General features: G+C 31.3%; 1 protein-coding gene across 1 annotated transcript; it reads right to left on the reverse strand.

Moving 5' to 3' along the window:
• Positions 1–402: 402 nt before the first annotated feature.
• Positions 403–1,630, reverse strand: LOC139840341 (probable CCR4-associated factor 1 homolog 6). The gene is made up of 2 exons (XM_071830608.1): positions 1,518–1,630; positions 403–1,408 (listed from the first exon to the last, which is right to left on the reverse strand). Exon 2 carries the CDS (start codon positions 1,370–1,372, stop codon positions 563–565), a length of 810 nt encoding a protein of 269 aa, XP_071686709.1. The 5' UTR covers positions 1,373–1,408; positions 1,518–1,630; the 3' UTR covers positions 403–562.
• Positions 1,631–15,866: the final 14,236 nt, after the last annotated feature.

Raw genomic sequence — 15,866 nt, forward strand, 5'->3', positions numbered from 1 at the left:
ACTTATGTTTATGACCTCAAAACTCAAGGAAATAGGATTTAAGAAGATTTTTAACACGATATTTCGAATCAATAAACATGAAGTTAAACAAACATTTAGGTCCAAACCATATCATGTAATCATACCTGGATACGGATGAAATAACCACTGAATACTACCAGCTGCATCTTTTTCTTGCAGACTTCATCAAAGCATTGCGACTTAGAGATATCAAAAAGATAACCCTTACATATACTACCTTACATCTATTATACAACATGCATTAGATACTACTAGTTGCATGTTTTTCTTGCAGTTTCATCAAAGCATTACTATCTAAAGGAATAAAAGGTCATAAACTAAAACTGATGCATAAACCTCAAAAACTCAACATTAAGCTATAACAAGAATAAAAATGCTTAAATAAAAGAGAGAACCTTTTTTACTTCTCAAAATGTATACAAAAGATGGTGTGATAACAACGCACACATATCTCAAACGACCAACGTTTCAATCTCTATTTTCTATAACTTATTATACTTATTTTCTATTTCTATATCCAACAATGAACAATCCATCGTTGTCAATTCTCAACACCTAAACCGTACAAAACGCCAGCATACTTCTCAAGCGAACCACTAAAGAAATTTTCTTTCAACTTCCTGAAAGTACACGCCGTTAACAAACTATCCGAACCAGCCTGATGACAAACACCAATCCTTTCAACTTCCAACAACTCAGCTAACTTATTCAACCCACCATGAAGACTATTACAAAACTTCATCAAATGCTTAATATCAAAAACGGTCGGAAAATACATATTAATCAAATCAAAAAATCCTTCTTGTGTCTCGGGTAAGTGTTGACAAGTCAACACCTTTAACAAGTACCCGAAATCATATCCGCTATGAAAAGTAACCCAAAACACGTTATCATTCAACACAATACCAGATGACATTAATAATTCACCAAATCTCACTACATCAATTCCATCATCAATATTCTTATTAAAATCCATCCCACTTTGTTTCAAAAGCTCGACAGAATCATTAGCGAAAACATCATCGTTTACGTCGAATTCGCGGAAATTGAACTGCCAAACGCAATACTTATTCGTACCGCATTTCGGCAAATTACCGTGTTCATCGGAAAATGTTAACCCTAATTGAATCAATTTGAGCAAATCAACATTATCCTTTAACGTTTGGTAATGATAAGCATTGCTGTTTTTGAAATTACCAACCGGACGAATAACAATTCCTGGAAATTCAGTGTCCATTGCAATGTAGGGAAATTGATCAACTAAATTTCTGATTAATGTGAATTCTTGTTCGAGATTATGATTCCATACCTCTCGTATATGAATTGAACCTGTTTTAGATAAAATCGACATTTCTCATGACAAAAATTTATCGATTACATTACGAATCTGCAAAATGTACGAAATGAACGTAATTAGTTTATATGGATTAAATTAATATGAAATTGAAGTGATATTGGAAAGTCTTAAAACATCGATTGTTGAAACAATTGAAAACCTTTGCTATTGAGATCTAATTTTGAAAGGAGTTTCAAATTAGGGTTTCGAAATTGGTCGGGAAAGAAACCTTTTGGATTTTTTCATTTGATTGGGTGAATGCTGCTGGGAGAGACATTTCCTAAGTTTCACGAGTATTTTTATTTTTGTGCAAAAACATACTACGTAATAAATTAAATTAAGAAGTACAAAGGGTTGTTCATTAATGGATTTAAAAATGGTAATTTTTTTTTTTGAACGACGATTTTTTTGGTATCAGTGGATCATTTATTTCAACGACCCTCATCATTTGCACGTATCGCATACGTTCGGGCGAAAACCAGAACCCGATCAATGGTACCCGAGAACACATCCTTTCGGGTTCCTGGGTACAGATCCGTGAACGAATCCGGTAAAACCTCCCTATATGGTCAATATATACCACCATTATTGATGTTCAATTGTTTTAAAGAAAATCATGTCATCTTTAAGGATCGAACTCATGACCTCTACCTGTCCTATGACACAAAGTACATGGAGTGAACCGTTGAGCTATGCCCTTAAATTCTTAAAAATGATAATTTGATTTGTACATTCAAATTAACTATCCATTTTCTACATATAACTTCCCCTAAGTCAACAAATATACACCTAGTTTATGCATCAATATTTATTTTAATGACAACTCTAAAGATTATCATTAAAAAACTTCTTAAATTAAATATTACTTCATATAATTTAAATATTAGATATTAAATATAATTATATACTCTATTATAAATATAAGTTTGGCTATCCTGTGCCTTAAAAGATAAAAATAATTTAATACACTCATCTATTACTACCTAAATATTGACACCCTGTGTAATAAATCAGGCTAATTAATTCCCTGCTCTTTATTCCTACAATTCCAATTCCATGCTAATAATTCTTACATTTCCACTTTTAATACGTTTAATAAATTAATATATATATATATATATATATATATATATATATATATATATATATATATATATATATATAAATTTAATTCATACATAAAAAGGCAATATTTAGGTAGTAATACAGTTAAAAATGATAAATTTATTTAATTAAATCCTTTTATCCCGCTACCGGCCACAATTGTATCTCTCCACCGTTTCTTCTCCCTATTCGAGTTTAATTCCAGATTCATGGTGGACGGGTATGCAATTGCATCTCCTGCATGAACCCTACCTTCCCCCTAATTCAATCGTCCACCTCCCTTCATCCCAGATCTGTATCCGGTAACCCCAATTTTCCCAACGCGAACCCAATTCAATTCCTATACTACAGTCAATTTTAATTCAAGCTTTGGTTTGCTAAAAAAATTGGTCGGTTACTCTGTTTAATATTACTCCAATTCATTATCTGAATTGAATGTGGATGTTGTAGAGCCCTTCGTTTGTCCAATTGAATATCTTAATTAAATTCGTTAAATTCGTCTGTTGAAGAGCCCATTGGTTTCCTGCATTACCAGATAGATGTTTGGGATGGGTATAAATTGCAAGGTCAGTCATTGTTGTTTACAATATCACCTGCAACAGAATATTAAATTAATAATATTAGAATGGCACATGCTAAAGAAACATCCGCCGGCAGTGTTGAGAGAAATGCATACGCCTTTCTTAGGCAGCTCGAAATTGGCAAGGAAGCTGAGGTGAAACTCATGATATGTAAAGTTGGGATACGTATACCGCGTACGGCACGTATTTGAGCACAGACTTCATCTCTTCCGATGAACAGGTCTACAAATTAACTTTAGATTTGCATTTACATTGGCTAATTTTGTTGAATTATTATGTCCTTAGTTCTAGATGAATATGTAATTAGTGGATGAGGTTCAAATAGGTGCATGATAGTTATAAACTATTGGTGAAAACTATATCCTATTACAGGTTTTATTGATACACAGACGTCAAATCTATTTTTGTAAAAATGATATTGTTTCACAGTGCACTATTCCTCATATTTATTCAGTCCTTTACTTTCAACCGTGTTTAAAGGTCATAGATATTGGTTTTTAGGTTGTGTGTCAGACATTGGCAGTAGGTGTATTTAGAAGGTATTTAGCCGCAAATAAAGGTTATCAGCCTTGGTTTTTAGGCTTTGTGCATGTTCATCAATTATAGCTCAAATCAATATGTTATACCACACTAATATAAACAAATATATTATATTTTAACCGTTCATTAGCATAGTCAAAATAGCAAATATTAAATAGGAGCAACCTTGATGAACATTAGCATGTTCAGACATTGATGAACATGTTTTTAGGTTTTTAATCAGCTTTGGTTATAATTGTATTTAGAAGTTCCCTCATACTAATGTTTCTTATTTACATGTAATGATAAGTAGCCATTTAAATAGGAGCAACATTGTATGCAACTCAGGCCTTACACTTTCGTTAACCGTCATTCTCCAACTTACCCTAATTTTCTGATTTCCTGAAACCGTTCCTTTATTCTCATGTGTTAGCCTCTTCTGTACCCTCGCTTTGTACTAGCTAAACTAATGAATTGCCTTTCATGTGATGCAGGGTGATGTAATCCAGTTGACCGCTAAGAGCAACGTTGCTCACCATTTCATCCCTCGATTGAAGGAGGGATCCGTCTACTTGCTCAACCACTTTGATGTGGTCCGCAATAAAGACGAGTATCGTATTATGAAGGACAACAAGCTGCTCATTCAGCTCACCGGCTCCACGTTCCTAAGAAAACAGCCCGCACGTGACGAAGCTTTGTTTGTCCGTCATCCCTTCAGCTGCATTGAAATGGAAGACATGGAACTCACTTCGGGCAAATACGTCATCGGTATAACTTAATTACCCCTGCCCAGTTCTTTCCCTACAGTTTATTGTTCTTTTAGCTTACTAAAAAAGTGGACTCTGAATGCTGTAGACGTAGTTGGGCGTGTCCTGAACGTCGGGGAGCCCCAGACGCAGAAATCAGGGGCGGTCATTCTAGAATTTGACCTTGCTAATGAAAGGTGCTCAACAATCTAAACTCTAACCCATCTGTCAATAGGTATCTGTATGTTTGTTTCTAATCTTTTGCTTTTGCATAGGGGTAGAAGAATGAAAACGGCACTTTAGGGAACCTTGGGTCCGTCGTTTGTGGAGAAGATGCCTGCTGCTAATGCTTTGTATTGCATCATTCTGACCTCCGTGTCAGTCAAAAAGACCTTCAACGATACCCTTTCAACATAGCGCTTTCCAATTAATTCGAATCCTTAATGCCCTGTTTATATCACTGCGTTTTTGCTAATTGCAGGCAACCTATTGTAACGACCCGTCCTAATCCATCTGGACGAAGTCCATATCGATCATAAACGATTCACAACAGTTGATTACATCGAGAGGTACTTGACCTCTATATGATACATTTTACAAACATTGCATTCGTTTTTGAAAAGACAATCTTTCATTTCATCGAAAGTTGACAGGCATGCACACCATTTCATAATATATTCAACTATAATTGACTTAATAATAATCTTGATGAACTCGACGACTCGAATGCAACGTCTTTTGAAATATGTCATGAATGACTCTAAGTAATATCTATAAAATGAGCAAATGCACAGCGGAAGATTTCTTCGTACCTGAGAATAAACATGCTTTCAAGTGTCAACCAAAAGGTTGGTAAGTTCATTAGTTTATCATAAATAATCATTTCATAATTTTAATAGACCACAAGATTTCATCTTTCCATTTCTCATAAACATACGTCCCATGCATAGAAACAAAAATATCATTCATATGGATTGAACACCTGGTAACCGACATTCACAATATGCATATAAGAATATCCCCATCATTCCGGGATCCTCCTTCGGACATGATATAAATTTCGAAGTACTAAAGCATCCGGTACTTTGGATGGGGCTTGTTGGGCCTGATAGATCTATCTTTAGAGTTCGCGTCAATTAGGGTGTCTGTTCCCTAATTCTTAGATTACCAGACTAAAAAGGGGCATATTCGATTTCAATCATTCAACCATATAATGTAGTTTCAATTACTTGTGTCTATTTCATAAAACAGTTATAAAAACAGAGCATGTATTCTCAGTCTCAAAAATATATATTGCAAAAGCATTTAAAAGGGGATTAATGAAACTCACGCATATAGATATTGTAAAACAGTTAATAAAGCATTTGCATGTATTCTCAGCCCAAAAATGTAAAGAGTAAAACGGGTAAATGAAACTCACGCATATAAATATTGTAAAACAGTTAATAAAGCATTTGCATGTATTCTCAGCCCAAAAATGAAATGAGTAAAAAGGGATTAAATGAAACTCACCTATTGTATTTTGTAGTAAAAATACATATGACGATATTGAACAATGAAGGGCTGACCTTGGATTCACGAACCTAGATCATTTGTATATTCATTAAAACATATAATCGTAATTGTACAATTATATATATATATATATATATATATATATATATATATATATATATATATATATATATATATATATATATATATTAGTTTTAGTGATGTAATTTTTATATTAATAATTTATATATATATTTTATTATTTACTTAAATGTATTCATTTTGTATATTTAAAATAAATAAAAGTAGTAATATAGTTAAGTTATGTATATCAATTATATTTTTATGTACATACGTTTGGTTATTAAAACTAGTAATTATAATAATATTTTTATGATATTTGACATGGTAAAATTGATAATATTGATAATACTTTAATATCACTGATAATGTTAATAGTGTTTATGATTCCACTAATGATAAAAATAATGATATTAGTAATAATAGTATTTATAACCATAATAATAATAATAATAACAGTTTTTAAAAGAAAAGTTTAGTAATAATAATATTAGTTATAAATAGGTTAATAATACTAATGTTTATAAATGAAACCAATAATAGATTTTACAACTTTCCGTATAATAATAATAGTAGTCCTAACCATATTAATGATAACATAAATTTATTGATATTAGTAGTCATATAAGAATATTAAAGTAATAATAATAATAGTATTTCATACATTAGTATTAGTAATAATAACAATGATAATAATACTAATTGATAATAATAATATTCTTAATAATAATGTTACTAATAATTATATTTATCTTATAATGATAATAATAATTAAAATTCTAATAATAATAATATCAATAATAATAATAATAAAAATGATGATAATAAAAATAAAAATAATACAAATAAACTACCTCATAGAGTTTTAAGAAAAACAGCCCAGGTAGGGACTCGAACCCAAGACCTCACGCCCACACGACACTCCTCCTAACCATTGCTCTGTCTCCGTTTATCTGACTTAATCAAATCTCTAATTCTTTTAACCCGAAACTTTGTTTGTTCATCTTCTTCAAAAATTTTTAACTAAATTCGACCAGACTTCAATACCTACTATCAATAATTTTCTTGACCTGTTTTAGGTTTTAATATTAAACGGAAGTTACAATAATGTGATTTGAAAATGATTCATGACAGAATTAAATAGATAAATAAACAACAACAGACCCGTTCATCCCATTATGAACTCAAAACCACTTTCGAAAAATTAGAAAGTTTTAGACCAAGCTTACTGAATGAAAATGGTTTCAAATCTTCCTTATAATCTATCTGATGCATCAATTGATCCCTAACTGTTAGTATGAATCCGAATTTTGAGATGAAGCAAAACGTTTGACTTTTGATATTTAAACTTTGACTTCAAAATTATGACACGATAGATAAAATTGGAGCTTAAGATTTCCCAGATAGTTGAAACGAATGTTTTCTAACAAAATGGCATTAGTGGATTTTGAAATTCGATTTGAAATCGAGCTTTTGCTAAAATGGTTCAAAAACAGGGAACGAGCTGTATATCTTGTATCTGTTTTGATTAAATCGGAAAAAAAAAAAATTACAGGTGGTTGTAATTGATAGTGGTTGTGTAAAGTCGATTGGCTTCTAATCAGAAAGTGTGAAATTCGATTGTTATATTAAATGGAGAAGTCGATAGATAAAAAAAAATCAGGAACAAAAATTAAAAAATATATAATTAAAAGGGAGAAAGGAATGTCTAACAGAATTTGGATGATAGTGAGTTTAATTTCAACAATCAGATATAGTATTCATCAATCTTTTACAGTTGAAAGGGATATAAAACGGATTTGGATCCTTGTGAGTTTAATTAGGCATTTTCCTTATTTTCCATATATATATCACTCCGTATTTATTTTATTTATTATATTTTTTTTTATAATATATTTAGTTTTAAAATCTGAATTGAAGAATTATCTGTATATATATATATATATATATATATATATATATATATATATATAATATCTGCATATATTTGTATTTATATTTAAATTTATCTTATTCCCTAATAAATATAACAATAAATAATAATAATAACCTTAATATTAAAAACAATAATAATAATATAGTAATAATACTAATATTATTATAAATGATAAGAATAATAATAACTATAAATTTATACCAATAATATTATTAATAATAATACTAATACCAATTATGATCATATTAATAATAATAATAATATTAGTAATGATAATATTACAAAAATTTACATATATCCAATTCGTATCTATAGATTATAATGTTAATAATACTAGTATCAATATTAATATTGAAATTAATAATAATATTATTATAACAACTATAGTTATACTTGTATTATATATATGTATTATTACTTATGAAATTTTTATCATAATATATCATATAACAACTTCTATTGAATTAATATTATTTATACATTTTATATATATTACCTTATATATAATTTTATTATGTATAATATCCATATATATGTATATATATACAATATCCTTTATTTATATATTCATTTTAATATTAATTGAATTATTCTATTTATTAGTTTTCATTTTTAAAGTGTACTTCATTACTTCACAATATTATATATATATATATACTTATATTTATTTATATGTATAAATATATTTACATATTTATTTACACACAATTGTTCGTGAATCGTCGGAAGTAGTCAAAGGGCAATTGATTACATGAATATAGATTTCAAAACTTTCGAGACTCAACATTACAGATTTTGCTTATCGTGTCGGAAACATATAAAGATTAAAGTTTAAATTTGATCGGAAATTTCCTGGTTATCACACCTATCTCTCTCGAGCACCTCCGCCACCCAAATTATCAATGACATCCAGATTTCGACGCTTGCGAAGTTCCTAGAGAAAATGAGGTTTTGTCCACACTAATACTAAGATGTCGTATTGACATTATTCACTGGTTTGTCCAAAATAACTCCCACCGTGGTTTTTGCAGTGGCGTTGATCTCTCAGCCGACGTGGAAGACACTTCTGCAGTGTGGCAGCTTCCACCACCAAAATAGGGAACGCTTTCTGAGCTGATTGCAATGGTGCAGAAGGGGAAAAAGCACATCGTACGTACCACTGCGCCTACGACCTCACCTTCTGTAATCAATTGAAATGCACAGCTAATTCTATTTGGTTTTTACCTTTTCATTACAGTCGGACGATGTGTTCAAGTGCAGAGTCGAGATCACAAACTTCCGCCTAAAAAATAGCTGGTACTACAACGCTTGCAGTGTTTGCAAGGCACGGAAGGGGATCTCACGAAAGCATAACCAACACTGGTGCGAGTCGTGCAGCGATGTTGTCCCAGAACCACTATCAAGGTATTCACTTCGACACTAGCAACGTTTACAAATGTGATGCTTAACCACCTGAGCTTCCTTTCTAACAAAGGGTTTGTCACACGCGTTTGAATGTTTCAGGTTTCGTGTGTAATGTGATGTCACCGATGGAACTGCGTCCACAGTTGTTGTTCTTTTCAATGAGACAGCTGAGGAACTAACAAACACCACTGCAGTAAGGCTGTTGCTCGAGCTAGACGCGGTAAGCCTCTATTTTTAATAAACTTCACACGTTAATAGGTGTTTAGTTTTCTAACGTGTTGCGGATTAGGAGACTTGCAACACGGTGTTGCCGAATGCACTCGCTAATCTCCTGAATGTGATGACCCGGGAATTTCCGACCAAATTTAAACTTAATCTTAATATGAATTCGAGACGATAAGCAAAGTCTATAATGTTGAGTCTCAAAATTTTTGAACTGTATCATATATCCATTTGACCTTCGACTGTTCTCGACGATTCACGAATAATTGTTTGTAATTAAATATGTATGTATATGTGTGTGTGTGTGTGTATATATATATATATATATATATATATATATATATATGTGAAATCCGTATTATTACTTGTTAGTAATTATTTGTTATTATTATTTAGAATTGTTATATATATATTATCTGATTATATACTACAAAATAGGAAATAGTACGAGTTGTTATCTTTCACAATCAATCTAATTTAGTTGTTGCTCTTGATTGATACTACATTGATGTATATCGAATCCTATATCCAATATCAAACAAAGTTTGTTATAAATTCCAATTAGTCATATAATCTTTACAAATTCTGTTAGCTAGGAGATTCTTCCTGTCTCTAATCTAATTACATGTCATAATTGAATCCGATAAAAACAAATTCTGTTAATAATCCAAATCAACTTTAATTATTTTTTTCTTACTTCCCTGTTCCTTCTTCCAGTTCTGTCGACCACAAAAGAGACTTACATTTAATTTCTATATTATATAGCTCCATGTATTCGATGGCCATCACAACAAGACCAATATTTGTTGAACTTCTAAACACCATAACATCAACTATAACCATCAACTATTTTCATTTAAGAACAAACCTAAACCCACTGGTTTGCTAACGATCCCAACATACCACCTTCACAACCATAAACCCGGCACAACACCAACAAAACACATGAACTACAGCCTGCTATTACGTTAGTTTTCTGTTTCATTTGGAACCACCAAACCGCCACCACGATCAACCACCTACAACTCGTGTTTCTTTTTCACTTTATAACCTCATACAACAAACAAATACCGCTATAATCCTAATTCAATCATCGTTATATTTATTACTTCCCTATCCGACTTGCAGTAACAAGATTATTATCGTATTGCTACTCAAAGAAATTAAATCATCACCGTCGAATACCTTTCACTGCTTCCTGAGTTCTTCAAGTTATTCCAATCTGTTGCTACCACCACACTTCAATAATTGATGCTGCAGATATATGCTTCGGTTCTATTAAAAGGAGATGATAGTGGTATACATAATGATAGATACATATGATACATGTGAATATGATATTAATAATGAAGATAGGATAATGATATTAACAAATGCATGATAGTTGTCTTAAAGTAGGACCGACACCTCCCACTAGCTCCTTTTTAATTATAAGATCAAAAGTGAGGTGGGACTGCCAATCGATGCTATTACTATGTTACAGTAAGTCGTGGTTTACTTCTTTTCTTGGGCTAAGATTCTATACAACCGCATTTGGGCTGCTCTTGGGCCTTTCAATCGTTGGGCTGCCATAATAGTTTGGGCTAGATTGATACGAATCAATTACAGCAGCAAACCGTCTCCCATATATATTTTTGTACGAATTATGATGATGATGTGTTTATGTTTTCAGACGAAACAAAGTCACCCCAAACGCTCCACAGTGAACCACCAAGACAACTCAAACCCATTCAAACACTAACTATTGTTGTCGATAGCTGTTAATGTTTCTGTTTTCTATATCTTCTGTTGCTGTTACTATTAAACGTAGAGGAAGAAGATGAATAACGAGAGCATAGATAATGATTGAGGGTAGACGAGAATTTATAATGATTGTGGAGATAATGAAAGGTACCCGATGATAATTATGATAATAAAAGAAGAGGTTGCCTGCGTATATTTTTTGTGTTGTTGTTTCTGCTTTTTCAGACCAAAAACCCTCAAGAACTGCTATTCGATTTTAATTGTTGGATTAACATATTTGGGATGCTAATGGACTGATATGTTCGGTTGCTATTTGGGCCAAAACCTAAATTTAATCAGATGATAGAAGGAGGTGGAAATGGATAACGTGATTAAATATAAATCGATTACGGTATTAAACAGAAATGAGGCGACAGAGCCATGGTTTTGAGTGTTGGGTTAATGAGAGGTCGAGGGTTTGAGTCTGAGCAGTGGCATTTTTTTAAAGCCTTTTTAAACCCTTTAAAGGTAGTAGTTTATTTATACTATTATTATGAATATTATTATTATGATTATTGTTATTGTATTTATTATCATTATTAGCATTCTTATAAAATTATCATATATATATTTTTTTATTAATAAAAGTATTTTTATTAAAAAAAAATTTATTATTACAAGTAGTATCATTTATTATTATTATTATTATTATTATTATTATTATTATTATTATTATTATTATTATTATTATTATTATTATTATTATTATTGTTATTATTATTATTATTATTATTATTAGTATTAACATTATTATCACTATAATCCTTATTAAAATTCTAATACTATTATCATTATCTTTATCTTTATGATTATTATTACTATTGAATTTATTTTAATAAAAATTTAACATACCTTTTGAATTTACATTAATAATATGTAATAAGCTAAGTATTTCAAATATTGAAAATAAATATATTTAAGATATGCATTAAAATAACATATAAATTAAGATGCATATAAACAAAGTATATACTAGAAATTAGTATAAGACTTTTATAAAAATAATAATATATAACTTGTCTAATTGTTATTATGTATATTAATATAAATAATTGATATAGGTTCGTGAATCCAAGGCCAACCCTGCATTGTTCAATTGTTTAATGTCGGCATATGTATTTTTACTACAAAATACAGTATGGTGAGTTTTCATTAATCCCTTTTTTAAATGCTTTCGCAATATATATTTTTGGGACTGAGAATTCATGCGCTTTTATAAATGTTTTACGGAATAGACACAAGTAATCGAAACTACATTATATGGTTGAATTATCGAAATCGAATATGCCCCTTTTTATTAAGTCTGGTAATCTAAGAATTAGGGAACAGACACCCTAATTGACGCGAACCCTAAAGATAGATCTATCGGGCCCAACAAGCCCCATCCAAAGTACCAGATGCTTTAGTACTTCGAAATTTATATCATGTCCGAAGGAGGATCCCGGAATGATGGGGATATTCTTATATGCATATTGTGAATGTCGGTTACCAGGTGTTCAATCCATATGAATGATATTTTTGTTTCTATGCATGGGACGTATGTTTATGAGAAATGGAAATATGAAATCTTGTGGTCTATTAAAATTATGAAATGATTATTTATGATAAACTAATGAACTTACCAACCTTTTGGTTGACACTTGAAAGCATGTTTATTCTCAGGTACGAAGAAATCTTCCGCTGTGCATTTGCTCATTTTATAGATATTACTTGGAGTCATTCATGACATATTTCAAAAGACGTTGCATTCGAGTCGTCGCGTTCATCAAGATTATTATTAAGTTAATTATAGTTAGATATATTATGAAATGGTATGCCTGCCGTCAACTTTTGATGTAATGAAAGATTGTCTTTTCAAAAACGAATGCAATGTTTGTAAAATGTATCATATAGAGGTCAAGTACCTCGCGATGTAATCAACTGTTGTGAGTCGTTTATAATCGATATGGACTTCGTCCGGATGGATTAGGATGGGTCTTCACACTGAATACCAAGCAAGTCATTTTGTTGAAGACAATATCCTATTTTGAGCACGGACCATATGAGAGTTTCAACTGTGTTAAAGTATACCCTCACGAAATTGCTGCCGAGAACCCACCCACTAAAGATTCGGGAGACGATTTAGGGCCTGCAACCATTAACAAGGCTTTGAAACTGGTCAGCCCTTCCCCCTCAGTAGCAAAGGCCGTAAAGAGAACCATAGAAGTTCCTACTCCTTCAAAGGTTGCAGAGCGTGTCACCCGTCGCAAGTAAGATGCTAATTATATTTGTATTCACACAGGACAGTTACATGTATTGCACCAGACCTACACGCACAACTAAAATTGTTATCTTTTATGTTTGTGAACTTCATACACCATCGTTATTCTTATATACACCATTATACTCCCCCCGCAGGTTTGTTGTTACAAGTGACACTGAGGATGAGGATGGGATAACTGGAGATGACACAAATCCTAAGACTAGCGTTTGTACCGACGCATAGGTTGTTTTTTAGTGATAAATAAAAAGGGTCAACCTGTTGACTTTAAAAATTTCCATGTTGGTTTTCTAAGACACTTTTGGGTTTCATGTGTTTTTGTTTTGTTTCCAAGCTACTTAAAATAATAAAGTGCCTCGATAAAAGCAATTTTTGCTTATACATCGACAGCCTTCATTTTCATTATGTTTGTGTTGTGTTGGTTGATTTTTAAATGCATTACACTCACATCATTTGTCTATGGTATTCCCAAATCAAGTGCTATGCCTTTTTGCGTATAGCGTGAAATTGCCATAATGCGTTTTATAGGTGACTGGCCTGTCACCTTCTTAACTGAGTCAGGATGTCGTTAGAAATATATCTAGCGATCACAATGTCGCCATTCAAAAATAGACTTTGTTAATGTGTGTGCTCATCTCAGGTCTAAAGTGCAGGTTCTTACCAAGAGTTTTTTAAATGTGCAGGTTTGAACACAGGCTACACAGCCACTGTATGTGTAGGTGTTGCCAGATATGTGCAACATGCTACATATCTTGGATGATTAGTAAAGGTATGTAACTGTGAATCAAATCGTAACCCATGCTAAGTTTTTTACAATGCCACAACATGAGTACAAAATGCATTGTATACCTTGCTTATGAATTGGTTTTCATTTTCCATTGTACGTTTTAGGCGTTTAGTCATAGAACTGAGCAAACCTCCATTGTATATGTATAAGTGTTGTATGGGTTTATTGTTTGATATATAGTGTTTAGATGAGCTAGAGCTTCATCAATTGTTTTTAGTAGTTCAGTTTATGTATATATACATATATATATATGTATATATATATATATATATATATATGTATATATGTATATATGTATATATGTATATATGTATATATATGTATATAGTACATCTATGTTTGAATACATAAACACAAATAATATATAGACCATCGTGAAGTAGGTGGAAATTCTATGACGTCCAGTCACTGTTTTCTCAGATTTCCTTTCCTGTGTGCAGGGACTCTCATTGCCAAAAACTGGGAGGCACGCAACCGACCCTTTGTAAACACCCCATCCAAGTCGTCAGGTAATTACACGAGGTTCGTCATTTTGAAACGGGTCAATATAATTTAATATAAGTTAGCAATTATACATAGCTGAGAAGTTGAAAAAATTTGGGATCATGGTAAGAAACTCTAAACATCATAAAACTACCGATGTTGGAGGGATTAACAATGAAATCCCTGATTTGAAGGGTAAATATAGATTTGGAGATGATTATTTGTGAGCCAAAATCCTCCATGTGGTACATCTGTTGCTTAAAGAAAAAGAAAAAAAACCTGGCACTGCTTACCATTTTTCGTATATGTTACGGAGTAATTGCATAACTTCGTGCTTTCGGTTTATAACACTAATTTAATTAGTTTTGTATACTGACAATATGATTGTGCTTTTGTCTTATTAGGAAACTAAAATTAGGATCTGTATATTAAAAGATTTTATTAAACTTTCTTTGTTATTAGGGAATTGCTTATGTCTTATAATATGCAATTAATTGGAACATGTTAAACCAATTAATTTGTAGTATGACATCTCATTACGATAATCGGAAAACCTTTTAATGGTGTAAACATTCTTCCTTTGTTAAGGATCTGTATATTAAAAGGTTTTATTAAACTTTCTTTATTATTAGGGAATTGCTTATGTCTTATAATATGCCATTAATTGGAACATGTTAAACCAATTAATTTGTAGTATGACATCTCATTACGATAATCGGAAAATCTTTTAATGGTGTAAACTTTCTTGCTTTGTTGCTGATTTTGGTATGTACTGGTGTCATAATTTAGTTGCTCCTATGTATTTATTCATGATCTGATATTGTGGAGTTATTTGAACTTTTCCTGATTACTTCTCAGATTGTTGCGAAACCTGAGCTTCTTTAACCTAAAAGGTAACTGAATTATATTTATTTATATAACTTTTATAATATAATCAGTTTACAAAACTAATATTATTGTGGACTATTACTCTGCGTTTTATGCTCTTTCACTAATTATTTTTGCAACCTTATCAGAAGTGTGTAATCTCGCGATTACTGTACCGAGTTATCGGAAGGTCTAAACAAGTTATTGTTTTGTTATTACTTTTGTTTAACAAGGTCTATTCAG

The sequence above is a fragment of the Rutidosis leptorrhynchoides genome, chromosome 4, assembly GCF_046630445.1.
Source record: "Rutidosis leptorrhynchoides isolate AG116_Rl617_1_P2 chromosome 4, CSIRO_AGI_Rlap_v1, whole genome shotgun sequence".
NCBI lineage: Eukaryota > Viridiplantae > Streptophyta > Magnoliopsida > Asterales > Asteraceae > Rutidosis > Rutidosis leptorrhynchoides.

Coding starts and splice junctions, on each gene's coding strand:
- LOC139840341 (XM_071830608.1), bottom strand. CDS start 1,372: ATGTCGATTTTATCTAAAACAGGTTCAATTCATATACGAGAGGTATGG.